The sequence below is a fragment of the Xiphophorus maculatus genome, chromosome 2 (genome assembly GCF_002775205.1).
Source record: "Xiphophorus maculatus strain JP 163 A chromosome 2, X_maculatus-5.0-male, whole genome shotgun sequence".
Lineage (NCBI taxonomy): Eukaryota > Metazoa > Chordata > Actinopteri > Cyprinodontiformes > Poeciliidae > Xiphophorus > Xiphophorus maculatus.
In genome coordinates, this window is record NC_036444.1 from 9,550,370 (window position 1) to 9,578,119 (window position 27,750).

General features: G+C 37.7%; 2 protein-coding genes and 1 long non-coding RNA gene across 12 annotated transcripts in view; 2 read left to right on the forward strand and 1 right to left on the reverse strand.

Moving 5' to 3' along the window:
• tln2 (talin 2) overlaps nucleotides 1-4,850 on the forward strand; it is a 108,776-nt gene extending 103,926 nt beyond the window's left edge. For all 5 annotated transcript variants that reach the window (XM_005798236.2, XM_023346480.1, XM_023346490.1 and 2 more), the window contains 3 exons: nucleotides 1-183; nucleotides 265-390; nucleotides 1,414-4,850. In XM_005798236.2, coding sequence (XP_005798293.1) covers nucleotides 1-183; nucleotides 265-390; nucleotides 1,414-1,542 — 438 coding nt within the window. In that variant the 3' untranslated portion in view covers nucleotides 1,543-4,850. The remainder of the gene's footprint in view (nucleotides 184-264; nucleotides 391-1,413) is intronic.
• LOC111611015 lies at nucleotides 44-22,253 on the reverse strand. The gene is made up of 3 exons (XR_002753860.1): nucleotides 22,094-22,253; nucleotides 16,685-16,743; nucleotides 44-160 (listed from the first exon to the last, which is right to left on the reverse strand). It is a non-coding gene; the product is annotated as an uncharacterized LOC111611015 (long non-coding RNA).
• The window catches only part of tpm1 (tropomyosin 1), an 11,522-nt gene continuing 5,254 nt past the window's right edge, over nucleotides 21,483-27,750 (forward strand). For 3 of the 6 annotated variants that reach the window (XM_023346547.1, XM_023346539.1, XM_023346528.1), the window contains exons 1-5: nucleotides 21,483-21,727; nucleotides 21,939-22,064; nucleotides 25,914-26,047; nucleotides 27,004-27,121; nucleotides 27,231-27,301. In XM_023346547.1, coding sequence (XP_023202315.1) covers nucleotides 21,614-21,727; nucleotides 21,939-22,064; nucleotides 25,914-26,047; nucleotides 27,004-27,121; nucleotides 27,231-27,301 — 563 coding nt within the window. In that variant the 5' untranslated portion in view covers nucleotides 21,483-21,613. Of the gene's footprint in view, nucleotides 21,728-21,938; nucleotides 22,065-22,259; nucleotides 22,386-25,913; nucleotides 26,048-27,003; nucleotides 27,122-27,230; nucleotides 27,302-27,750 lie in introns of all 6 variants that reach the window. The other 3 variants (XM_005798232.3, XM_005798231.3, XM_023346511.1) reach the window with 2 other exon arrangements.

A 27,750-nucleotide genomic window follows, 5' to 3' on the forward strand; every position in this document is an offset into this window, starting at 1 on the left:
GCTCGTATGGTAGCAGCAGCCACCAGTAACCTGTGTGAGGCAGCGAACGCTTCAGTGCAGGGCCACGCCAGCGAGGAGAAGCTCATCTGTTCTGCCAAGCAGGTTGCAGCCTCCACGGCTCAGCTGCTGGTAGCTTGCAAGGTGAAGGCGGACCACGACTCTGAAGCCATGAGAAGATTACAGGTAACACTGAATTACATTAGTTCAGCTGTGAAAAGACACATAACTCATATATGCGCTCACTTTTTCAACACCTTTCTTTAGGCTGCTGGCAATGCAGTGAAGCGGGCTTCCGACAACCTGGTAAAAGCAGCTCAAAAAGCAGCATTTGACAAGACGGAGGATGACAGCGTGGTAGTGAAGACCAAATTTGTTGGAGGCATTGCTCAGGTGAGAGAAAAATCTATGAATGAATCTTGTGAAGTCTTGGATATAAATCCTCCCGACTGCGTGATTTGCCCTTTTCCACTAAATGTTACTGAGCGATTGCATTTCTTGCCCATATATCAAAATGCCACAGTTGTTTTTCTGAAATTGTGATGAGCTCCCACAGATTAAAAAAAACCCATCAGATCCCTTTCAAAGCTGTTTACCAGGACATTAACAGCTCCAAAATATCGCACCTCGGATAACTTTGAACTGCTTCACTGCTGGAACAGAGAATATTCATCTCGGCAAAAGCAAACAAAGATCAACAATATCCAATGAGTGTTTTTCTGTTGTCGTTGCTTCTTTTTGATGCTGATTGGGTTCCTGTGTCAGTGAGATATTCACAACAACTGAGCTTATGCCCGTCACTTTCCATTTTGCCTCTCATTGTCACACTGATGGGATTCTGGGATCCCACTGTTATTGTAACCAGCTTAGACTGTGATTGACATTTAACAAGGAAGGTAAATAACTAAACAAATATTTGTTTCTATTTTCTCTTTTTTATTACTACCATCAGTAATTATTTATTAAATAACTTCTGATGAACTGACAGTAGACACATATTGTGATTCGTCTTTCAAGCGTGGTATTGATTTTCCAATACAGGGGACCAGCATTAGAAATTTAAATGTGATCAAGTTTGGCTCATATATAGCTTTCCTGCCTATTCACAACAAATGTCACATCAAGGCACTTTTTAAGATTAACTTGTTCAATTCGTCTTCAATTAACAAAAATTCAGATCAGGAAAAACTAAAATCAATGTAATACCTGCCAGCCATAAAGTCAGATTCAGGTCTAATTATATACCATCCCTTTACATCCCAATCACAGTGCAATCAGCGTAGGCTGATTAATTATAGCAACTTAAGAAAAGATTTAAGGAATCTACATGACTGGAGCCTGACTACGTGTGAGCAGAGGAATTAAACATTTCTTTGGAAATGTGTGGTCTCCATCAGCTGTTGCTGTTCTTCACAGATTATTGCAGCTCAGGAGGAGATGTTAAGGAAGGAGCGCGAGCTGGAGGAGGCTCGGAAGAAGCTGGCTCAGATCCGACAGCAGCAGTACAAATTCCTGCCGAGCGAACTGAGGGAGGACGAGGGCTGACTAAGGCAGCAGGCGAGGAGGCTGATGTGCAGATGACAGCATCTCCTGAACGGGAGACGATGCGGATGTACTGTCGCCCGCTTGGCTCCGATATCACTGAAGACTATATTCAGCACTTGAAACAGGCCTATTTGTTGACAAAAACAAGTGCCTGTGCTTTGTAGTGTACTTGTGTGAGTGTAAGTGTGCGTGATGTGTTTGTCAGTGAATGGCTTCGACATTCAGACTTTAATATAAAGGAAGTTGTTATTGTGAGCAAACAGAGACAAATTGATTGAGTTATTTTCAGTGTAGGTATTAGTGCATCATGAGCATTACTGACTGTTACAGGCATGAATCAGATGCTGATTCTCTCAGTAATCACAGAACATTCTTTAACTGAGGAGAGCATATATGACTGAACAAATGTTCAAAAATGAAGGTCTGTAGCTTATGTTTTACTGTATATGGAAAATCCATCAAAGGATGATTAGAAAGCAGTAAAGGCAATGCCTCTTCAAACTGTGGGCTTGCATGCTCCATTACTCTTAACACATATCGATAAAGCTACTAACCAATAGAGTATTATTGTTCAAAAAGACCCTTGTATCATACTAACCGTGTTAATTGTGGGGATTGTAGCTAAAACAACAGATTTATTCCTGAATTTAAAGCTAATCTGTTCTTTTTGATGCCAAACACAGATTGGTTTAGAGCGATGTAGATGAAGTGAAGGGACAAAATAACAAAAATACATTGATCCCTACTATCAATCACTTTTATGGAAAATACCTATGAAAAAGAAAGAAAGTAGTTTTGTTTAGATATTCAGATCTAAATGTGACCAAATATGTCTTGCTGCTTGTACAATATTGCACTCAAAGGACCCCACTGATTTTTCACCTAAAATACAGATAACCCTGTAAAGTTATAAACAGTATTATTACATTGTTCTGACATGTTTTTCCTTTTGCTTTCATGGTTTAAAATTTCAACTATTTACACAAACCAGATTAAGCTCATGTGCCACTTGTACTCAAACAGGGTTCCTTTGCGGTCTTCAAAAATCCAGAATAGTTTTGAATTTAATCAATATTTTACAGATATAAACAAATGTGGAAGAAAAAAAATTTATTGCTTTTACATAGCTACCATGATGACAGCTATATCTTCACCATATTCAGTGCTGAGTTGAAAAAAGAAGGTATGTTGGATGTAGATATGTCATGGATGTTACTCAGGTGATGTAATAATAAGGATGAACCTTGAGATTATTTTATTTAGACTATAAATTTATTAGGGAAACAGAAATGAAATTCCTTGTTGAGACTTCTTTACTGTAAATATTATTTACAATTCTTGTCCAAAGTTTACATACACTCATCAGCCACAAATGTCATAATATTTTTTATTTATTTGAGCTTTTCTTTTTTCACGGTGAACTGAAGAGAAACCAAACAGCAGCCTTTATTTTTAAAACCCAACAAAGGGACGCAGAAGTTTGAATTGTGTGGTCAAAATTCTATGTACAGGTTCAATAAGGTCCTGGTTTACTAGTGGTTGGTCATTTTAGAACTTCTATCTGAATTGGTTGAGTTCACTTAGTTTGGTTGGTTTATTGGCTTTTAAACATTTAAAATAAATTTTCAGTACAGTTGAGTTCTTTAATGCTTTATTGTGTCCCAAATCAGTTGTGATGTGTGCGGGGATCATTGTCCTGTTGAAACACTAATATGTGTCCAAGTTTTACCTCTCCTGCTCTTGGTTTGAGTTCAATTTTAGAGTTGACATTAACATGACATTTATGCTGGTAATGAGTGGATGTATGATACCTCTGACAGATTTAGATTTTTATTTTCTACCAAAGCATTTGTTTATGTTAGGAAGTGAAACAGGCTTCTGTCAAAAGATAGCAAAACTGTTTTGAATTAAATTAATCTGTTTCTATTTAGAAATGAAAATGTATGTCAAAAATGATTTAAAAATCTTTACTGCTAGTGCAGCAATCAAATCGTTCTTTTAATTGCTGATGAGCTTTTTTCACTGGTTTTTTGATGATTTATCTTTAGAAAGAAACTCTAATTCTCTGAGATTGGAAGGCCTCCTTGCCATCTCCCTAATTGTTAGCTCTTCCACAGATTCTGGCACGGTCTCTCCAAAACATTAAAATTTCTTCCATTCAGAAGAAATAATTTTGCCAAAATAAAAAGAAGAAATCCCTTTCAACCAAAATCTTTTTGGAGTATAAATAACTTGGATCTTAACTTTGTAACTTAAACATGCCCTGAAGTTTGACCCAGATATCTAGAAATAAATGTTAAAAAAAGTATTGAACTGCAATTGTTAGAAAAAAATGTTTTTAGAAACGCTGATCTAAGCACACTTTATTATTTTCTCGTTACTGTAAAGTGTTTTTAAAATTGCTTCTATATTAACTTTGTATGTCTACTACACAGGCTACTCCAGCAAGGTAATATTGAGTTACTGCTGTTGTTTGATGGAAAATAAGCTTCTTACAAGGATATTGGGCTTCCACCTCCGGGCTGAAATGAGCATAAATGTTTTCACATTTTTCACACTAAAGACAGCAATTCAAGGCTTCCATCACATCAAATCTTTATTAGGAAACCGCTTCTTGTTGCATTTGAGGGAACTGATAAAATTACTTTTTTTCTTTCTTCCAATAATGCATTACACATGTTTTAAAACTACTGCTGTTCATTTCCTCAGTCTGTCCAGGCCCATGTCATGTCTGCATCGTGTTCTAGTGCCTTATTTGAGTCTGCGCTGCAAGCAGCTGAACATCAGGCTGGCTGGGAGCCTGAGCCTTCTCTCTCTGGGTCAGAAACATTATGCCAGTCTATCAGCAAAATCTTTGCCATACTGGGGGCCTATACCTGCCGGCGGTGTTATAGTGCTGATGTTAAAGGGCATCTATGGATACCTTTAGGGTTTAGTTACTAACACTAGATTGCATTCAGTGAGCATGTGGCTACATGTATCTGAGGTAATGAAATTATTTAAATTCATTCAGCCAAATACCGCTAAAACATTGAGCTGATTAACTTCCTTGTTGCATTGTCTAAACCACTATTAAAATGTTTTTATCTGTTAATGTGAGACTAATCCTGAAATATACTGTCCAGCAGGAGTGTCTAAGTATTACTGGAATAGAATAAGAGTTGCCATCTCTGTTATAAATAGGTGTTGTGCTTTCTTTAACAGAATGCGTCAGTTGTATCATTTGATGCTGTATTTACAATATTTATCTGGTCACAGAAGTATTTTTTGTATTCACTAAAAATAAAAATAAAACAGTTTCAAGCAAACAGCACTAATTTATTTATTTATTTATTTATTTTACAAACAGATTAATTGATGTTTATATCAATTAAACATCATTAAGTCTTGTGTGGATTTATCAAGTCAAGTCATTAAAAATGTTTTTCAAGTCTGATGTGATTGTGCTTCACTCTTTAAGTGAACTGAACAGTGAACAGTGTTGTTTAAAGCCTTAGATTTTGTTTTTGTATTCAAGGCCTGCTTTAATTTTCTCTGTGGATTGTATTTGAAACGGATCGAGTGCCTTACTTGGTCTTCATGATGTTTACTAATGTTTTCTATCCAGCCTCTGAACTCTTCACAGAACAGCTGCAATATACTGAGATTGAAATACCTACAGGAAGTTATAAGTTGACTTCTGAAAGTATTTGGTTACTCTGGATTTATTTTAAAGGAGTCAGACTAAAGGAGATAAATACATACTATATGCAAGCCACATGTTTTGGATTTTTGTTAAAAAAAAAAAAATAACTTTTAAGAAATGTATAAGTTCCTCTCAAATTCATAGTTATGCTCCACTCTGTGATAGTATATCACCAAGTATCTCAAAAAATACATTGACGTTTGTTGTCATAACATGACAAAAGAGTGTAAGAACATGAAGGCGTGCATTTGTCTAAGTAAACAGAAAAGACGGGAAAAAAAAACAGGAAGACTGTCATTCTGCATTTTTGTCAGCAGATGTCAGCATTGCCCTTCATAGCTCAGTCAGGGGTGAAGAGAATGTTTGGAGAAGCATGTTCGTGTGGAACGATTAACAGAGGTTTGCCAGACCAAATATGGAAATTGTGGATTCACTTTTTTTTTTTTTTCAAGCTTCCCAGACCAGACTTTGAAGTATGCAGAGATCTCCATTTAGATGCTTTGGTCAAGAGGAAGAGCTCACATCAGTTTTGCTCATTCACATACCATTGCACACAGTAAAATTATTTGAGAAGTGATTATTTTCTACACATTCTGTTCTGGGTATGACAAGTCATCAGACAGACTTGATGTGATATTTTTTGCTTGTTTTTACAAAACTATAGCTGATCTTCTCACTGAGTCAGAAGCATGTTGGGGCATAGAGAATGCATAAAGGATGCAAGTCCAGAACATTTCCTCACTGTTCTAATGAAGACCATATTTGGCTGTTTGAGTGTTTTGGTCTCTGCACAGTAGGGAGGGGAAACTGAAGCCATGTGTGTTGAGAGAGATTATCCATCTTTTTCTCACCCTCTTTCTGTGGCTCTCAGCCTCTCATGCCAGTGAAGACCGTGGACCAACAAGGTTTTTGTGGTTAACTATTATCAACTTTAAGATTTTTACACAATCACTGAAACAGACACTGATTTTCAGAAGAAAAAAAAAACAGGTTCAATTACAGCCATCTCTTCCAGATTTAATATTTTCAAACAGAAATAAAGACATCTTTAAATTCACATAAGCTGACTAAATTTGTCTTCCTCAGCATTGCATTTCATGCATTTCTGAAATCCTGTGATATAGTGTCATTTGCTAAAGACAACATTTAGAGTAAGTTCTCTATGTATTAACTCAACATGCAGGTTGTTACCCATCAATTTGCTGTGTTGATGTATGATTCTATGTTCTGTGGTAAATATGCAGTAAATATTCAAAGGGCACAGGAAATGTTTTAATCACAAGTCATAAGTGTGTTATCACAGACACAGGAAGGTTGGGACACAAAACAAACGTTATGTTTTCAATGAAAAACACTACTGAAAGTAAACCCAACAGTTTGGGTTTACTGCAAAAAAATATTGAGGTTTATGCATCTAAACATCACAAGTGATGCCTTTTTAACTGATGTCAAATTATTAGTTACAGTGCCTTGCAAACTTGCCTTTTGAACTTTGGAACCAACATTCTTTTGCGTTACAACAAACTTGATGTATTTTATTGGGACCAACATGATAGACTAACAGACTAGTGCATAATTGTGAAGTAGAAGAAAAATTATACATGGTTTTCAAAATTTCAAAAAATTGTCATCTTTTTGCATTTAACCCACTATGCTCTGATGTCATTAAATAAAACCTAGTGTAAATAAAGGTCTTTAAATGTCATCTAATTAGGAAAAATAGTTTGTTTTATCCTCAACATGTAGATGCAGGAAGCAAGCACAGGAAGTTGCTCTGGTCAGATAAAACCAAAAATGAACTTTTTGCCCCACATAAAATGTGACAAAAAACAGTAGTTACACTTCATGAGAAACAGCATTCTAATTGTCACACATGACGTTGGTAGAACTGTTAGTCTCAAACATAAAATTCCATTAAGATAGACTGTGGTTTTTTTGTTGTAATGTGTCAACATGTGGAAAAGTTCAAAGCACTTTTGCCAAGCACTCTCATGAACAGGTTACTTAGTTGAAGGAAGATCTAACAACAGTGAATCATGTGATTAAGGAATAGACTAATTAGGAAAACAGAAGTGTTCTTTGCCGCATTATTTATTTTCCTACTTCCTTCACAGACGTTTTCCAGTCAGTCAACTGAATTAAAACTGTTTTGCAAAGATGAACTTTAAAAGGTTCAGTCTCTACATGTGCGAAGTTCATAAAGATGCATCCTAAGAGGCATAGAGCTGCAGTTTTAAAAAAGAAGTGGTCATCCCACAACACTTTTCAGATTTTTATTTCTAAACAGGTTTAAAACACTGGACCTGTTTTTTTCCCCTGATAATTATCTGTTACTTACTCATGGACTACCACAAAATATCCAAATTAAATGTGTAGAGGTTAATCAGCAACAAAACAAGGTTCGAATATCTTTGTCTCTCAGGTTAATCGTTCAGCTTTTCATTGTTGAGTATACAACTGCATTATTATTTATAATAATGCAGTAATGCTTGGGCTACTCTGGTTTTTCAGTTATTTATAATAATGCAGTCAGTTATTTGCTAAAAAATGTTATTGCTAAAGACACAAACTGCAGTGGCATAATTTGCTAATGTTGTAGTAGGGTATATAATTTTAAAATCCTGCAAATTCATAATAAGAGTTTAAGGTCAGATTACACTTTGACTTTTCATTCTTTCTTGATTTTATATCATTTAATGAATAAATATCATTACATCAGAAAACCCTCTCTTGAAAGGTATTAAGAGTTTTAAAATAAAACTTACATCGGGTGAAGAAATTCCTTTAACAGGCAGAAAATAGCTATGCTATCAGTGAAGCACAGAGAAATGGAGAGAGATTTTGCTTGGAGCGGTGGAGTAGAAAGTGAGGTTTAAAAAGAATGCCTGTCAGGGAGGACTTTGGGGTTTTAGGGTTGGGTCATTTTCTTTCTCTCCCTTCTCATTTTCTGTGGTCCTTTGTGCACTGAAGAAAAATCTAACCCTTTTCTTGGGCCAATCTTTGGGCAATGTCAGGAATGTTCCCCTTCCTTCCTTGATGAAATCTCTCCAAACACACCTGCTAAGATTTTTTATATATATTTTTAGCAAAATCTTTTGGATATAATCCTGTCTAGAGTGTGATGCAGTCCACACTTATTAGTAATCTGAGGATAATTTCCCATCTTTCAAATTACTCAAGCTGATAATATAGGTGGAAACAGTATTGTTGATGAAATCTCATCTAACACGGTGATATTTAAAATGCTGCTAAGATGTGCTATTCATTAGCAACTGCTTTAGGAGAACATCAACTTGCTAGCAATTTGGATTTTCAGCAGTATTGCTGTTACTAAATTAGCTATTCTGCAAACTGTTATGAAGTAGTAAAGAACCATACAACATTTACTTTCACAAAGAGCATTCTAGCTGTTTTTCAAATATTTACTATTCAGCATGGATCTCAAAATGCTGACTTTGTGAATGAAACAACTTCTGTTGTTGCTACCATGCAACAATCGTCAAGTTTAGAACTTTGTGTAAAGGTTTTTGGTACTTTTATGTGAACACACTCAAGCAGTGTTGGCAGAAAATCTTCTTTAAAAGGCAGATGAGCCGAAACTCTGTGGGATAAAGCAATAAATTACAGCATGGTTTTGCAGAAGTGAGTGAGGTCATTGTATCTGTGACTGCCTGTTGTTTAAGCATATTTACATACCGCTCTTCTGTGTGCTGTAAGACACATCACTTCCTAACATAAACCTGGGAGACAGCAGCTGATGGATCTAAGAGAGGCCTTTCCTCAGCTCTTGAACACTATTACTATTTTAGGTCATCAACTGGATTCTCCCATTATACCAATGCTGCATCATATCCAGTATCAAGCTCTGGTTTAATGTGAATAGTAAACAGAGCATGGAGAGAATGACTCGTGATGCTTTATTGGTTGGAATTAGTCATTGTCGAGTCAATCTAAGAAGTCGCAACAATATTGCTTCCAGTGGTAATAATAATTGCAAGTACAAGGCTTATACTTGGTTAGCAAATGACTCTTTACCTTTTAAAATGCCTCTTTCGACTAGTTGTTCAGTTGATTTATGTTGACAATTTCAAATGCATTGACATGGTTCTATGAAATATTTCATATTTCAGATTCCCCATTTCCAGATGCTAAAAGGTGAGACCTGCTGGTATGTGTTCTGTAGAAATGTTAGTTGCAGACAATATCTTCTGAGTGACAATGTTTGCCGTCTATTTCCCCCGCATGACAGCACAGCAGCTCCGTCAGCCATCATGTACAGAAGGCACAGTATTTCTCAGTCAGCAGTGACACCACGGCTATATTGGGACCAAGCTGAGACTTAAAACTTTGGTGCTAATTTTGGACAGCTTCGCAAGTAACATAAGGAATATCCATTAAATCTAATCCCCCAGCGCCAGACGCAATCATCCCAAGTCAGGTTCTTTCTAAAGGGTTCGCTCTCATTTTTGTTTGCTTTGTTCACGGTTGAATAAGTGCCAAGAACTTGATGTACACCAGGGGAACTGACTGTTTTGGATCGTTTTGCCAAAGTGAACTGATATGAATATTCTCATTAGATTTTGACAGCTTAGAATGAGATTAAGCACTCGTTCGATAAAATCCCTTCGCCTTGAAAAGGAGATTTTCCTTTAAACACGTTAAGTGTCAGCCAGAGAAGAAAATATTTGGCTTCTTCTCCTCTCTCAGCCCAGTAGTCTCCCACCCAGCATTAAAGCTGAATAAACACTCTCTCTTTCTCACTAACAGTATTTTTTTTGTTTATCAATGCTGGCGCCAGATTTAATAAGATGATTTAGAGTAAAGATAACTAAAATAAATATTCATTGTGACTTAGCTCACGGTTTGTCACATTTTCTTTCACTTTTAGCTATAACTCTTAAGTGTCTTTCTTGGATCTGAATTTGTTTTGATGGCTATGGTTTTGAAAATAAGGGATGTATTTCAGAGAAATAGACATTTGGGATATGTGCTGTACTTAATATAACTGGAAATTGAAAGAGATGTTTATTAGTTCCATGCAGAGTTGTGAAAGAGGTTGAATTTAATAATTGCTTTATAGGTGGAATTTAATCATTACCAACATGGTCAAAATTCAATCGATTCCATTTATTCCAATCCAGATCAAATCATATATCATCCTAGTCAATACTAACTGATGAAGGTTAATGTAAAATGGTGCATAGCTTTCTAACTTTATGTAGAAATAAAAACCAGAAATGACCAGAGTGCATTTTGTCCACCCTCTTTGCTCTGATTCCCTAAAGGCAAATTCATTGCAACCGATTGCCTTTAGAAATCAAATAATTAGTAAATAGAGTCTGTGTATACCTGAATTTTAGTATGTACAGCTATTGTGAAGGTCTCAGAAGTTTGTTAAAAACTTGGGCTACTCTGATTTTTCTATTTCTGTGTAATCTATGTGTTCTTTGACACAATAAAATTACCATTACCTAACCCTATCAACTTAAATTGACAAGCTAACAAGAGGAGAATTAAACATAGGAGTAATCAAGAGACCCATTTTAACTCTAAAGGAGCTGCAGAGATTAACTCAGGTGGAAGAATATTTTGACATTGCAACTATTATTTGTGAACAAATCTGGAATCTATGGAAGAGTAGCTTGCCTGCAAACCACTGTGACTGAAAAAAAACTAAAAGTGCTTAGTTCACTGAAAACACTATTTCCATGGTGGTACACAGTGGTGACAGAGCTATAAATTGATGTATACAGTAACTCTGATGGACTTTGAGCTAATTTGCACAGAAAATTTGCAGAAACGTAAATTTCTCATTGTGAATTGCAATTAATTCATCCATGATTCAGAATTTCTTTAAAAGTCTGAAGAGATATCTGTAAGAGAGATGGATCAATGTGAGTGTGTTAATTTCTCACTTGTGTCTCTCACTTTTTGTTGCTCCTGTACTGGACTACGTGTCTCTTACTTGGGGATTTCTGGGATACTTCACATCCCCTGGTTACTTTGGGCAGGATTAAACTTTCATTGAGGCTTAGATGAGGCATGTTCAAGAACGGTGCTGCTCTTTTTGTACAGAGAATAACATCTGTGTCGGTATCAATGATGTTGCACAACAAAAATGACCAACATTCTAATTTTTTTTCATGAAGGGCTAAACTTTTATGGCCAGGATTTTTGTAGCTCTGGTTGAGCATATATTTGGAGTATATTTTTATTCAGTATTGCCTCAGGCTTTATATTCTTACCATATGTGCTTGCTCAGTTTACTGGCTTTTTTTCTGAAGGTCTTGTGTTCTGCACTTTCTGCAAGTTCAAATTTGATATTCTTCCGTCTTGATTTGTTTCAAATCTATTATTCCAGCTCATTGTATCATAGTGGATGATTTGTCCTTGTTTGCTGTATTGTTTTACTTATTTACTTATGTTGTCATGTGTGAACACAGTGAAAGACGAACTGTCTCTTTTATAAAGGAAAACAGGGGTGGGAGAGCTTATTTACTGATAATTCAGTAAATTTGAATTTTTAATAAAGTAGGGGGAGGGGTTACACATGAAAAGTTCACCTTTTACAGTGCTTTACTCCATTCTTTTAATATGTCTTCATGAAGACATAATTACCCTATCATGTAGTATATACACCTCCAAGGCTCCATGACCAGAACTCGCCAGACCACACCAGATGGTCATCTTTTTTTTCTCTCTCTTCTTTCTGTTCAGTCTTTAATGACTGGCTGTCCACAACTCTTTCATCTAGATCCCAAGCTGAGCACAGAGTCTTAGTCAGAGGATAACCATCATGGAGTTTGATCAAACCCGAGAGCTACAGACAGACTTTGCTTTAAGAAATCAGGTCTTGCAGAATTGTGGGTTCCTCTGGCATTTCTCACCACTGAGAGACCACTGTGACCCAGTTGCAGTGAACAAGCCAGTTGCTGGCTTTCAAACAGCTACCCAAAACCACACTGGAATGTCTCATCATGAGAGTCTCAAATGAACTTCACATTATAGCTTTCATTTGGCCAAGCTAAGCTCAGTTAAAGGTGTGGGACTCATAAAAAAATGGGGCTCTATGCTCTCTGCTTTCAAACACAAACTTACTTATTTTCATCTTGATGGTATGAGAGGAAGCATTAAAGAGAAGGCAGTATTTTAAAGAAAAATTATCAGTGTAATAAAGAAATCCTGGAAATCCCCATATTGCCAGAGTTTCTTTCTTTTAGCCCTACAGCGCCAACAGACAGCCTGTAACCAGGAGAACAGAAGCTGAGCAGTAAGTGCATACCACGAAGTTTTATAGCACCAAGGAATGGAAAAAATATTGAGTGGCCTTTGACTTTGGACTTCACAAAAAGCCCCCACAAGTTAGCTGTCTTCTCTGTCAACAGTATTCAACCTTGCTCACACCAGAGAACCCATATATGGATAAAGATACAGTGCTGTGAAAAAGTATTTGCTCCTTTTCAGACGTGATTCAGTTTTTGTCACATACATAATCCAGTAAATTTTAACATTGGAAAAAAAACGACCTGCAAAATACAAAATGCAAATGCAGGTACCCAAACCACCTATATAAAAACAAAATCCCTCAAAATCATTAATTAAATGTCATTGATCACATTTCTTGGCAGTTTCACAAACCACACCCAGGCATGATTAGTGCTTGGTCTAATCAACATGAAGTAGATTTATTGCCGGTTATGGGTTATGAGCCGGTTAATAATAATTGTGGTTGCCAAGGGTAGAACAAATAGTGGGGCAATTACTTTCTTAGAATAAAGAATTGAATGAAGTCATCACTTAAAATCTGCTTTTTGTGTTTACAACAGCTGTGACTGATCTTAAGATTTGTTTAATAATTAGAATGAAGAGATGGACTACTGCAAGCCAGTTATTTGTTGGTGTTGGTTTCTCCATTTTTTATGTTGTATTATGTAACATTATGTATAGATTTATGTGAAGATTATTTGATTCTACAAATAACATCATTGTGTTACTAGAGGAGCTCAGTCAGTTTTCAGTCCAGAATGCAATGAATGCAATGAAATTATTGCAGATTGTTGAGAAATTGTTTTGGGTTTAAGCCGGATTTGCTTAGGACTTATTATTTGGGATATTATAATTTAATATAAATAACTATTTTAGTTGCAGTTGTTTCATAAATCTAGTTAGCATTTGATAGTTAGTATCTGGTTCAAAACTAACTATTGTGGATCTTTAACAGAATGGACTCTATATCCCATGATGCTTTAGAATGAGTAGAAGAAGAACTTGAGGTTAGATGAAGAAGTGAACTTAGGACCCTTCGTTTTCCGAGAAAAGAGCTATGTTAGCTGAATGCCTACACTCTGTCCTATATTATGTACGATTCGTTCATCCTTTTTTTATTCACTAAAGTTCATCTGAATAATCCATCTGACTCCTTTTCGTCTTTGAATTAGTCGAATATACAACACAGATTTTGTAATTTTGCAAATCTGTGACTTCTATTTGTAATTTTTATTTTTATTTTATTTACTTGTCTTTTAATTTTTTTAATGTATGTACCTACTTGTGTTTTTAATAAAAGTGATGATGATGATGATGACGATAATCAGGTACATTACAGAAATAGGCACAAAAAAGGAAGCAAACACTTTTCTCCGTATTGTTTTAAGGATTTTCCCACTGATTGCAAGCATACAAATACCTGGACCTTTAATATACAGCACAAAGAACTAAAGACAACTATTGTAACAGAGATGTCTTCAAGATGCAAGGCAATTCTAAGCTGATTTCAGATCAGTTAGACAGTTAGCACATGTGTGGGAGAGGATATCCACAGGCCCAAAGGAAAGGACAGTAAGCTTTTATGTCAACGATGAGTCCTGATCCCTGCAGGAGGAATTTCTCTGCTCCTTATCTAGAAGTAGGAGGAGTTCAATCTCCCTGTAAACAATCATTTACTGTACTTCCCTATAGACTTCCCACAGTAGGCACAAATAAGTGTCAATGTTGGGTTTATTAGGCAGAGTGTAGCACAGATTGACAGTGTCTGATTAAATACTCCTGCCTTGACCTGTCTAGCCTTTTGAGAATTTAATTTTACAGAAGGATTGTAGCTTGGCATCCCACATGAGTGTGAAATGAATCGTGACAATCCCCCCAGCCCCCACCAATGCTTTGGCCCCTTCCTGCTCTTTTTGTCTAGGCTGACTGAGCAGCATCAGATTTGGCTGATGGTCTTGTCTCTCTGTACATCCCATCTGAAGGGGAAACGCAAACAAACCATCTGGGAGGAGCATTGTAGAGGCCACAAATATGCCTCCATTATGACTCTTGCCCACATTTGTGTTTGCAACACTGCCAGCTTTGCCTTTCTGTTTTTTTGTTGTTTTTTTTCTCAGTTGCTCATCTTGTGTCAGTAATGAAGTTGTTTTTCCAAACTGCTTCTCGAGAAAGGCTTCTTATCTTTTCAAATTTTTCCAAAACTTACTTTTTAGGACCTGCCATGAGAGAATGTTTTTTGCACTGTCCCGAAAGTATTTCTTTGTGCTCTATTTCTGACTTTTCTGAGAATTACTACAATCTGAAGGATGACAGATCCTTTCATTTAACAACAGCTATTTTGTTCTACAGCATATTCTTGGTCCTGGAAAAAGCTTCTTATCTCTGGAGCACCTGCAGCTGCAATTATTGACCTTTGTGCCCAAGGAATTTGAGTTAAATTGTTAAGATTCAGTCTAGAGGAAACAGTTTGATGTGATGAACAAAGTTCCCATTAGCCAAACGGGAAGTTTAATGAATTGCACCAGAGAAAGTAACACTTTTGTAAGATTTGTACCCTTAGTGACAGATTTAGGGTTGCCCAGTACAGTCGGAGTCAAAATGTCACAACCTTATTGCAATTGTCCAAAAAGCCAAATATTGTTTCTGACTCCATGCCCTTGTTACATTTCCATTTCTTCTTGCACCCCCAAGTAGACAACCCTTACTGGTACCTGTATATATAGTGCTGGAACATTACTGTGAAGCCCACCATCAGTGGGTCGTGGGTTTGGGTCGGATTACAGCTTAGGTTGCACCAATCCTGAGGCCCCCCTTTTGGTTTTCGACCATTGCCCTGCATGGACCTATCTAATTGCACGGGCACCGTCCTAAAGAGCCAAGAGGTTTTCTCTAAATATAAACTTGGACGATGTCGGCAGAATCTACTCGACAAGAAGCCTTCCTGCTCTTCCCAAAGCTTCACCCAGTGGCAATTTCCCCAGCATGAGGAGACAGCTGCCCCTAAAATGTCCATGCAGTGTGCAGTTAGCATTACATATAAAATAGACATTAATGTACGGGAACACTGAAGTGTAAATAAAATGTCCTGCTGATTCCTATATAGAGATTAAGGTTTACAAAAAGTCTTCATGAGTACAACGTTAATGAAGTACAGTTTTGTTTTTCTTATCCCCTTATTTGCACCATGCTTCTCAGAGGTTGATTATATTGTGTTGACAATAACAACACTTTGAAGAAGTATTCATGCCTATTTTCTTTTACAATCACAAACTTTTATCAGGATTTTCTGTGGCAGAACACAGTAGTGCTGTCCAAAGCCAGGAGGAAGGTGGATGCAGTTAAATAACACGCTGGAGAAAGCAGAAGGCATTGTTGGTTTACCTTGCAGCAGGATTACAGCCCTGAACATACAGCAAGAGCTACAATGGAATCGTTCTTATATCAAAGCATATGTGTTAGAATGTCTCAATCCAAATTCAGACATAAATCTAACTAAGAATTTGTGACAAGGCTTGAAAATTGAGTTCCACAGATGTTCTCCATCTAATATGACAATCTCAGTTGTTTGTTTTTTCACTGGGAAGGAATTTCAGCTTCCAGATGTTTAATACTGGTTCAGATAAACTCTAAAAGACTGGAGATGTTTTCCCTGATAGGTGGTCTTGCAAAGGATTGACTCAGGGGTACTGAAATCATGCATCCTTTTGTGCTACCTTGTGTTGGTCTATCACATAAAATTTTAATAAGGCACACTAACATTTGTCATTGTAACATAGATAAATGTGAGAAAGTTTAGGGGGTGAAAAATACATTTGCAATGAACACTGCAGGCTATCGTGATACAGTATCAAATTAATGAGGCATTTTGAAAGGCTGCTATTTATTGTCTGGGAAGATCATGTGTTTTACTACTGCCACTGTCTCATTATTACAATTTAAGATTTAACTCTGGGTTTAAAAAAAAGAAGACTGCCACAATCCCTTTGGGTTAGGATTAGAGTAGACGTGGTTTTTCACGTCTACTCTGACTCAGAGTACAACTATAAATATTTTGTGACCTCAGAGGTGTGCCCAAGTGATTCTGGATGCCATCATTTTTAACAGCCCTCTTTATAAGCAGGTTTTCAGTAAAGTTATGCATGGTTGAGAAAGTTTTGGAAATGATAATGCCATTAATGTGCATGCCTTTACCTGTTGCTGCACCTGTCCCACTCTGCTGCTGACCCACTTCAGAATGCTCCATCATGATCCTGAGAGGTAAACAAAATTCCAGCATGTTAGAGAAACCTTAGATCCGACTGGAAATCCTCAGATTAGGCTGAAAGTTGATCAAAAATGAAACTGAGAGAGATGAAGTGGGATATTCCCTCAGCTGAATTTCCCATTTAAAGGGGAACATTATTCCAGAGATTAATGGCTCTCGGAAACATTAGAAGTGTTCGGTTTTTTACCCCAAAAAATGCCACTGGTGTTAATTGTTTTAATTCCAGTTTGAAACTAACCAAACTGTAGCTTAATTTCATTGTCATTGTCTGATCTAGTGGAATGCCACAAAGTGCTTGTGAGGCACATTTTTTCCCCCACAAAATTATATGTCAAGAACTTTTTTTTTTTCACTTCAGCAGCAGGGAAAAATAAATGTCTTTTGGCTGGGCTGTGGCTTTCCTAAAGGCCTTGAGCCTTAAATATTGAAGGAGTTTATGCTGTTCTCATGATGTGCAGGATAAAAAAACATGAAAGAATACAAATTTATGACCTATTTACTTTAGCTTTGTTGATTTTCATCAGATTTTCCTACGGAATGTATCATGGAACTTTTTCAGTACAATTTCAGCAGTCTCTGGATGTTTTTCCAAACTATAATAGACTCTGTGCTTTATTCACTGTGCTAATGTACTGCAGGAACACACAGCATGGCTCATTTCCTTTCTCAAAGTGCCACAGGAAATCCATCCAACAATTTTAAATGAAAGAGATTTTTAAGGTAATTAAGTTCCAGCAGACTGCCTTTAATTTGTTTAACTAATACCGAAAATATGCTGCTGGGTGTTTTACACTAAAGTATGAACATCTAGCTGTCATGAATCCAAAAAGTATGTTGTGCATTTTACAAGGCAACATCTGATTTGTATGATAAAGATTAAAAGAGTGTTTTGATTGTACAGTGCTATCAAACCTTTTCAAGATGAGACACAATGTGAGAAAATAAGCATTTTCAAATTCTGATTTTATTTACTTAACACAAAAATTCAATTGATTTCCCCCCTTGCTAAATTTGAAATAGATATAATTAACCACCGTTTTGGAAAATTGACTAACTTTACTATACTCAAGCTTAAAAACTACAACTGATAATATAAAGAAATGAACTAAACAGAATCTGTTTGACAACATAAATTAGTTCAAAAGATACTAAAATGCAACACATCATGCCCCGACCTAAAACTAATTCAAGAACAGCTGAGAAGCAAAATTCATGACATTTATCAGTCTGAAAAGGATTATAAAGCTAATTCTAAGGTTTTGAGACTGGCATGTACCAAATTGAGAGTTAATATCCGCAAATGGAGTGGCCACATTACCAACACCACAAAGAACCCAAAACATCATCCAATGCACCGCCATCTATAGTGTTCTTGATTTGAAAATAAGAAAAGTTATGCAATAATAACATCAGTGGGAGAGTTCCAGTCCACTGCTGACCAAAGAGAACACAAAATCCTCATTTCTTGATTAAAAATTCAGATATTTCTTCCAGAAAAAAATATTCTGTGTAATGATCAGTCAAAAATATAACTTTTGTGCATTTTCTTATATTTGATGGGGTTTTTTATTCAGAAACATAATTTCAGAAAAAAAAAGAGCAGAATGAAGATTTTGATGTGAGCTAGTAAAAATCTGCTCACTTAAATCTTATTGAGATGCATTGGCTTGACCGTAGACAGGCCATTCATGCTTGAAAATCCTGCAGTGTGGCTCTTACAGAAATTCTCCAAAGAAGAGTGGGCCTAAATTCCTCCACAGCTCTTTGCTAGTTGTGAAAAACTTCCACCTTCGACTTTTACGTCAAAGGTAGAAAGGTGGAAACAAATGTGAAATTGAAGTAATTACATTTTCACATTTTACTCAACTTATTGTGGTCCGATAAAAATTTGTTTGAGGACATCAAACAAAAGTTTCAATTATTTGTATGATGTCCTCAAATATGTGACAAAATATAGCAAAAACAGAAGAAACATGTAAGAGGACAAAATTATTTTCATGGCTTTGTATACCAACACCATGACCATTGAGACATGAAAGTAATGGCTCCATGAAGCTCTGGTTACCCAATATTTATTCACATCGAGTTATTTAAGCTATAAAATAAAATAAAAATATTTTTAAAAATACATTGTCAACAGAGGCTAATGAAAAGCAAATGTCATAAACATGAACTCAGAATTTTTTCTTTGGCCACAAAGTCTTCCAATCATATCCAAAAGAGCAACACTAAAATTAGCAGGAGAAAACCAAACTGACATGATGACATCCTATATTCAGTCTCCACCCCTCGTTTCAAATGATGACATTTTCTTTCTCTTGGTTAAAGTCTGAAGATGGGACGGCTCATTTAATCCTTTACTAGTTTGAGTATGATTGCAACAAAAAAATCTATAAAACTGAGTTTAGTCTGAACAGGAAAAAGAATATTTTAGGAGCGCTATCTAATGCTGTTAGATCCAGAACGCTTGGCACTAGGTCTAAAGTCTTGATTACAGACCAAGGCAGGTGCACGAAAGAGGCGGCAGTCCTAAAAATACTCTTAAGGATCCTTGTGGCTACTAGAAGACACTTGGGGTATCCTTGGTCCTCAGAGTTGAGTTTTAAAATATATTTTATCAAAGCAAAGTAGGTGGGATCTGCAATCAATGCATTTCAAAATCTATTGATGCATACTTAATAATGTTTTGTGTGTGTGTGTGTGTGTGTGTGTGTATAATCAAATACTCTCATTTGGCAGCATGAATACCAGTTAACATTTCCCAGATGACAGACAGATTAGAGACTAAGCTGCTGTAATTGAGGTTTAAGCTCCCTCTTGTCCTCACTGATATCTGATACAATTTCAGGTAAACACTTGGTTGTGTTGAGCTCCAGTGACTTCAAACAATCACCTAGGTGTCAATAAACTTACAGAAAGCATGTCTTCTATTCCATGCTGTTTATCAGTCCCTTACCGACACCATACAGATGTGTTCAGACACAGTGGTGCCACCAAGGCAGGGCATTGGCCACCCCTATAACCCAGCCAAACATGTGAATCATATTGTATTTTACATGAAATCAATACAGGAGAAATGAGTCTCAATGAGGCACAAACAGATTAATTGACTTATTTATAAATGTGCTAGTTTATCCAATGAATGTATTTAGACTTAAGTCCAATATTTTAAGCTGAGTTATTTATGTGTTGGTGGCTCTCACTGGAAAGTTTATTTATTTCAGTAGTTCAATTCAAATATATCAGTGAGGTTTATGACAGATAGCTTTTCTGTTTAATAAGGCACAGTGATGCCATGGTCATTAAAGCAGTTATTGGTTCTTTTGGCAGTGTGGACAAGTGCTAAATCCTGATTGAAGATAAAACGATCTCCATAAAGCTTGTCAGCAGACTGGTGCATAAGTGCTCTAAAAGTGGATGGCTACACTGACCTTCAGAAAACACAGTGGACCAACACCAGCAGAGGACTGTGGATTCTTCACACTAGAGCTCAGCAACTTGTCCCTAAAAAATTTGGATTTCAATGAACCAGTTCAGAAGTTTTTCTCCTTAGCCCACATCAGGCACTTTTGAAGTCTCTGATTTGACATTGGCTTATTTATAAATGTGTTAGTTTATCAACACATAAAGACAGGACAGGAAATGCAACAGTTGTATCTCATGTCCTGGATATGCCTGTGTGTGGTGGGTCTTGATTCAGGCAACATTCTGTTTCTTCTAAATCTTTCCCAAACTCTTGACAGGGTTATCATTTCACAATTCTCTCATATTTTTTCTACCACACTTTTTCCTTCCACTCAACTTTCCTGTGGTAAAACCGTCTATGTATGTAGCCAGGCTTTCACTCTTTGTGGAAAGAGTCAGATATTGTCATGGAGCAGCTGTCAAGTTAATAGTCTTGTGGCTGTGTACTGTATATTAATAGTTTGTGTTCAGAATCTTTTTATTACTTTTCTGTAATATTCCACTTTTCTGAGAAACATAAATTTGGATTTTCATGAACTCTAAAGTCACAGTCACTAAGATGAACAGAAATTAGAAATACATCTCTTTGTGTGTGGTGAATCTTTATTATATAGGGGTTTCATTTTTTCAATGTAATTACCAAAACAATTACCTTTTACATGATTATCTATTCTTTTAGATGTACCTGTATAACAACAGCATAGAAAATGTTGATGGCTTTTTGTTTTTAATATACCACCCTCAGGATTATTAGTCGCCACAATTTGTCCACCCCTTTCAAAATTTCTGGGGACGCTCTTGCTCAAATGGAGACGGAAAGCAAAGAAAACCCAGGTCGGACTGTTTTAAGTGCAGTTTGATCCATAGTCCCAGTCTGGGATCATTGAAATCCCTGGAATTCACTAGAAAAATGACTTTATACTGACAAATTTAACCCCCTTTGTAAGAGTGATGAAAGTAGTTAAGAAAGACAAGCAGCAGCTAAAAGCTGCTCTAAGGGGGGGAAATAAATGGTTTTTACACGTTCACCCTAGATGATGCTAGACATTGTCAATAACAGTAGCATTTTAAAGTAAATTTCCTGTAGCCTGCCTGCTTGGAGTTCCCATATAAAGACGTATCAAAAGTCAAATGTTTGGGAAGTACGAATCGCTGAGCAGCTCCTTAAAAAACCTCCCAGCTCCCCTCGCACACGCCTCCTCCAGAGAGTATTGGATGTCCTCAGGAATCCAGTCACCCCTCCTTGGAAGAACATATTTGACAGGACGAAGTCAGGCAGAGCCCGCAGTCCAGCCCCAGCCTTCAGTCAGGCACAGACTCCCCCAGCCCCATCTCCTTGCTCTCCCTTTTGGACGTTTTGGTCGGTGTTGAAGCACAGCAAATAAGCAGCCATGGATGCCATCAAGAAGAAGATGCAGATGCTCAAGCTCGACAAGGAGAACGCCTTGGACAGAGCTGAGCAGGCCGAGTCAGACAAGAAAGCAGCGGAGGACAGAAGCAAACAGGTCGGATGAGTTTTCTTCACCTTTTTTTCATGTTTGATGTAAAAGCAGGAAAAGCCCAGGAGCAGCACTAAAAAGCTATGGATCATTATTTGTAATGGATTTGCAGCTGTTGCTAGTTACGTGTAAAAGCAAAAAAAAAAGAAAAGAAAAGAAAAAAATGTGTATATTATATTTTTGCTTAACTTTATAATTTCTTTGCATGCATGTGTAGTTAGAGGACGAAATGAGAGAATTGGAAAAGAAATTGCGTATTACAGAGGACGAAAGAGATAAAGTTTTTGAGGAGTTCCAAACTGCTGAGGAAAAACTGTTGACTGCTGAGGAGACCGCTACCAAGGTACCCGAACCTGAAGTGCATGAGCTTACCTAACTTCTTCTTCTCTCTCCCCTGTCTTCTCTCTGTCCTGTCCTGTCCTCTCCTGTCTCTCCGTGTGCGCTCCTGCGCCCCTGCGCACTCACGCCACTCCCTTTCTCCGCCGATCACCTCTGAACCTCTCCTGCACATGAAAAAATAACAATAACATAAAATCAGCTTGAGGACGACTTGGTGGCTCTGCAGAAGAAGTTGAAGGGAACTGAGGATGAGCTGGACAAGTACTCTGAGGCTCTTAAAGATGCCCAGGAGAAGCTTGAGCTGGCTGAGAAGAAAGCCACCGATGTAAGTATATGGACGCGTGTTCACAGAGGCACCCTTCTCCCACCACGCTGCTTCACATCTTCACTGTTCTCATCTGGGACTGAAGGCGACAGTTCAACAGCACAGACAAGCGTTTGGTGGTGCCTTTGGTACCACTACTTGAGTTGGAAATGTCTAATTTATCTATCATTTTCTTAATTTTGTAGTAACTGTTGAACTGTCGCTAAATGTTTCTCCACAAATCACTTTCAAGTCAGCCCAAAGAAAGTCAAATATGTGGTTATGAATAAAAATATATACATGTGAGGATTTTCATGTTGAATTACGCCAGTAATGCTAGGAAATAAGCTAAATCTTCCCAGTTTGTTTTTTTTTTCTTTTCCAGTGAGTGAAGCCTGTAGCCTAATGTGTAGAATTCCCAAGCTCGCAGAGGCAGCGCCTAGATAAATATAGCCCACTGCTTTATATGGTCAAGATAGAGCTCAGATGAGCGGGCTGCGCTCTTCTGCTTACCACAAGCAAAAACGCACTTCCCACTGAAATAAGTACAAGACAGCGTGTAGGTTTCAATAATAATAATTAAACACATTTTTTTTTGTTCGTTTTTCCTCTCATCTCTTTGTTGTGTTTCAGTTTTGATGTAGACAGTTTGTGATAGAAGGAACGTGTCCTCCGACAATGGTCCCGGTTAATGACAAAAACTGGGTGTCGGCCAGATCCTAGTGCAGCAGACAAGAGAAGTTTATACTTCTAAAAGTCAATTAGGTTGCATTGAGCCACCGAGGGGGAAAACACGTTGGAATAATCCTTTAATTGGATTCCACACGGGGAGTTAAGACAAAGTCTGTCAGAGTGTTTTGAGTTTTACCCTCTTGTATTGTTTGATGGTGATTTTTATTTCAAGGTGACGCGTGGCGTACTATTTGTGCCTGGATTTTTACCCAAAACTGTATTTGTTCATAGAGTTATGTCACTTATATGGGGCATTTTAGAGATATTTAAAATGTTTCAAAACCTCACTCCGTCATTAGTGCAGTTTGGGCTCAGGAAAAACGCTGAAACCGTCTGAACCCTAAATGCATTTTATTGCAAGGGATGTACTGCTCACAGTGAACCCCCAGATGGCGCTCTAATGCCGTTCGTTTATCTCAGGATGGATAGCTGAAATTAGATTTAGATAAGAAAATTTAAAAAAAAAACTTAAAAACAACATTGTTGTTTTAGTTTACCTATTTAATTGTAATTCATGCAAGGATTTTGTTTTAACTGAAATGCAAATCAAATTGGTGATTATATGTATTTTTGGAGGGGGGAGGAGGTTCTATGGGGTGAGTTATTAAATGAATTCAGAGTCGTGATCTGTTTTTGTAGCTGTAGGTTTTGTCTGTCATATTTTTAAAGCGTTATACTTGTACCCTGTAATTACAGCATCCAGGGCTTCAGCAAAAAAACTCACTGAAGCGGTTTGAAGCCTCAGAATAGTTCATGCACTGCTCCCGTTAGGTCCGCAGAGGGCGCTGTAGTTCCGTCAGTGTCCTGCTGCTTGAATCAATTAAACTGCATTCAAACACTTAGGACTAAAATCGCGTGGCTATCTTGTTTTCTGATCAAAGCTGTCGCATTTTATCACTTTTTTGTTCGGTGCAAAACATTTGTTCCGTGCCAAAGTTTGCACAACACTGCAGAATGACAGTTTTATCTTTTTTTTGAAAAGCGTGTGTTGAAATCAGCGTTAACTTCCTGAACAAAAAAAAAAAAAAAAGCTTTGAAGAGCGCGTCTCTCTGACTGCGCGCTGCAAAGACGTCATCCCGTCTCTTGACAATTTGTCAGAAAGTAACTGCAGCTCCGAAGGCGGTATCGGATATTTAAAACAATTGTTTGTTGCTAAATAAATAATAATAACAGTAATGGCTGGAGCTAAATCGCTGGACGCGGTCAAACGGAGGATTAAATCGCTCCAAGGGCAGGTTGACGGTGCTGAAGACAGAGCCGAGAGGTTACAGAAGGAACTGCTTGCACAGAGGAAAGCCAAAGACCAAGTAAGCATGTTGACCGCGCGTACCTGTGCATCAAGCGCAAAAAGAGGCATGGGTCAAGTAACATTTCCTGCGCGTCTATGAATAGTTTCAAAAAGTAGGGAAAAACGTGTTCTGGTTGTGAGACAGCTGGATTTATCTGGATGCCCCGCAGTGCTATAATCTGAGCTTTGCTCTACTTCAAGCTGTGTCACTTTAAGTCACAGATGAGGGTTTGAAATCCCGGGTGCGCGTAATTGACAGCTTTAGGCCGTTGATGGTGTAGTGACCGTTGAGCAGTGTGGCACGTTGTATCATTGCGTTGCTTCATCTCCTGACTTTGCTCCACTTTCAAGCACTTCCCTGTTCCGGGCAACCTGCTTTCTAAAAATGGGACCAAAAGGCCAAATATTTGAATAATCTCCACAACACCAGGAAGTAGCTGCTTAAACCGTGGTAACATTTAATGTGCCATCCTGCTCTGTCAGCTTGTGCTCTTTGACTTGCCCATATAAGGGCAGGAGGCTGCACTACCACAGAGCATAGCGGCAATAGAAATGAGGGGGACTGAATGATTTTACACAGACTCAGCCGTCAGAGCGTAGCCTACTCAGGTGCACTGAAGGGAGTTTCTTACTTGTTGCAGTTTCTAAACTTGAGATGCACGTCGTACCTGCGCTGCTCCTTTTGATTCGAGCTTCAGGGGAAATGGCCTGGTAAATAAAAGACTTGTTTAAGGTGGATGCATAATGCATTTCAAGAATAGCCTCATGGCAGCTGAGCACACCGCAGAATGCAGAAGTTAGCAGCAAGCCCTGATGAAAACAAAACAGTCTTCTCTTTTTTAAATTTAATTTAGACAAACACACAAATTGATCAACCAGATTTGTGTATTTGTTGAAATTTTTTTTCGTTGATTGGCAAGTCAAAAAGTGCAAACATATATATTTTCCTATTCATTAATTGCATTAAAACAAAAGAAATGCCACATTTCTTCCTAATTTTAAATATGTGACTGTTCAACAAAAGTTGGGGATATTCTTTGACTTATGAATGGAGATTATGTTGTACTTCATTCATATAGTGGCTTCAAAACAGCATTTGTTCTATTTTATTTGTCAGTATTAGGAGAATTTGTATTGACCTGGAAAAGTTCAAATCTCAAATATCTTCTCTTCCAAAATTTCCAGCTTGCTTATCATCTCTACATAGTTGGTAAATACCTAAAGATCCGGAGCAATGTCAGGTTTATTGACTTGATACCTGTTAATGCTCTCAGTGGGGCATGTGATGAAGAGCAGTGTTCAACCCTTTGCCAGTTTGGGACATCATTAGTGTAACAAGTCAATATGGTAGCCTCCCACCAGGCAGCACAAAGAAACACTTCTGATCATTATTGCCTCTTGCATATCAAGATGAGTTCATAAATCTACCACATATTTCCTTTGGGCTGATGTGTAATGTCTGAGTCCGGGGTACGAGGTGAAGCTCTCTGCAGTGTCCTAATCTGCTGGTCTTCTGTTCTGTCCCTAGGCTGAGGGAGATGTCGCTTCCCTTAACAGACGTATCCAGCTGGTTGAGGAGGAGTTGGATCGTGCTCAGGAGCGTCTGGCCACAGCCCTGCAGAAGCTGGAGGAGGCTGAGAAGGCTGCAGATGAGAGCGAGAGGTGGGTCCTGTTTTTTCCCTTAGAGCAGACGAGGATTGTTTTATCAATCTCATGTCACATGACAATACGTTCTGGGCATTGCCTTGTTTTCATACTGTTTATATAGAGTACTAACCACCACGTCATCAATTATCTATAGGGATCAAAAGTAATACATTTACAGTTCCTTGTGACAATATTCATAACTCTTGAACGTTATGATGTCCTATACATTACAATTACAGAAATCAATATGCTTTATTAATATTTAATGTCAAAAACCAACTAGATGTCTTGAATTATTTTGAATTGGAATGAAAAGGATCATTTTCAGAGTTATGTGCAGTTTCACATAGCATTATTACATGTGGTCAAAAAGTTTGTTTGGTCTCATCTGACCGGACAACTCCATTCACATTTTTATGTTCCCTACATGACTTTTTTAAAAATGTAAAGAGGAATTTTGGGTTTCATTCGACAGTGGCCTTGACATTTTTATTAAAAGGGTAGAATTGTGGGTAGGTGTATCAGTATTTCTTGACATGTTTAATGGACTAGTGTTGTTTATTTTAATTTGGTTTTAAACTTTTTCCCAACTTCATCTCTGGCCTGTCTGCTGTTGTTCAGTGGTTTTTATGAGGCTGTTTGTTCAGTAACGTTCTCTAACAAGGTACAAACAACTGAGCTGTATTTATACTTGGAACAAATTCCTTTCACAGATAATAAGTAAGCTTTTAAAAGTAATTGGTTGCATCAGATTTTATCTGAGAGTATTAAAAGAGGCTGAATACAAAAGCACGCCACACTTTTCAGACAACTATTTTTAAGCTTGTGGTTCAAATATGACCACACATATGTGACAAAGTTCAATGGGTTTGAATATATTTGCTAAGAACCAAACCAGCTCATGCTGCCTGGGTTTACACAAGTATAAATGTTCAACTCCTAATTCCCGATCTCTTTGCATCATCACACAGAGGCATGAAGGTCATTGAGAACAGGGCCATGAAGGATGAGGAGAAGATGGAGATCCAGGAGATCCAGCTGAAAGAGGCCAAACACATTGCTGAGGAGGCAGATCGCAAATATGAGGAGGCGAGTTCTTAAAAAAACCTGCATGCTTGCTTGCAGCAATCCTTACCATCGATGACTGTTTTTAAGCTGTTGTTTTGCGGCGTAACTCTTTGTTGTGCTGCACCCTCAGGTTGCACGTAAACTGGTCATCATTGAGGGTGACCTGGAACGTACAGAGGAGCGTGCTGAGCTGTCAGAAAGGTGAGAGCTTTCACTCTTATGCGCTCTGAATCTGCACTTACACATGCATGGATGCTGGAATGTTCACATTTTAAAAAGCTTTCTGTATTAACACACACAATACAGGACTTGTTTTCATTTAGACAGTGTGCACTGTGTTCTTACTGTCATTTGCATGCCCATCTCCGTACTAATGGTTGTGGCTTGTGCACGTGCGCCATGCCCACTAACAGGCGCTCTCAGAAAGTGGAGGACGAGCTAAGGGTATTGGAACAAAGCCTGAAATCGCTAAATTCCACAGTTACACAGGTACAACCATCCTAATGTGATTACTGAGTGGCTTGTCTCACCGTCTGTCCTGCTGCATTGGCTTTGCCCTCTGTGCTTGTTCCTTTCACACCTTTTTTCCTGGATGTTTTAGACTTTTTAATGCCTAACATAGCAGAGAGCTGAGCCAGAATAACTTAAAA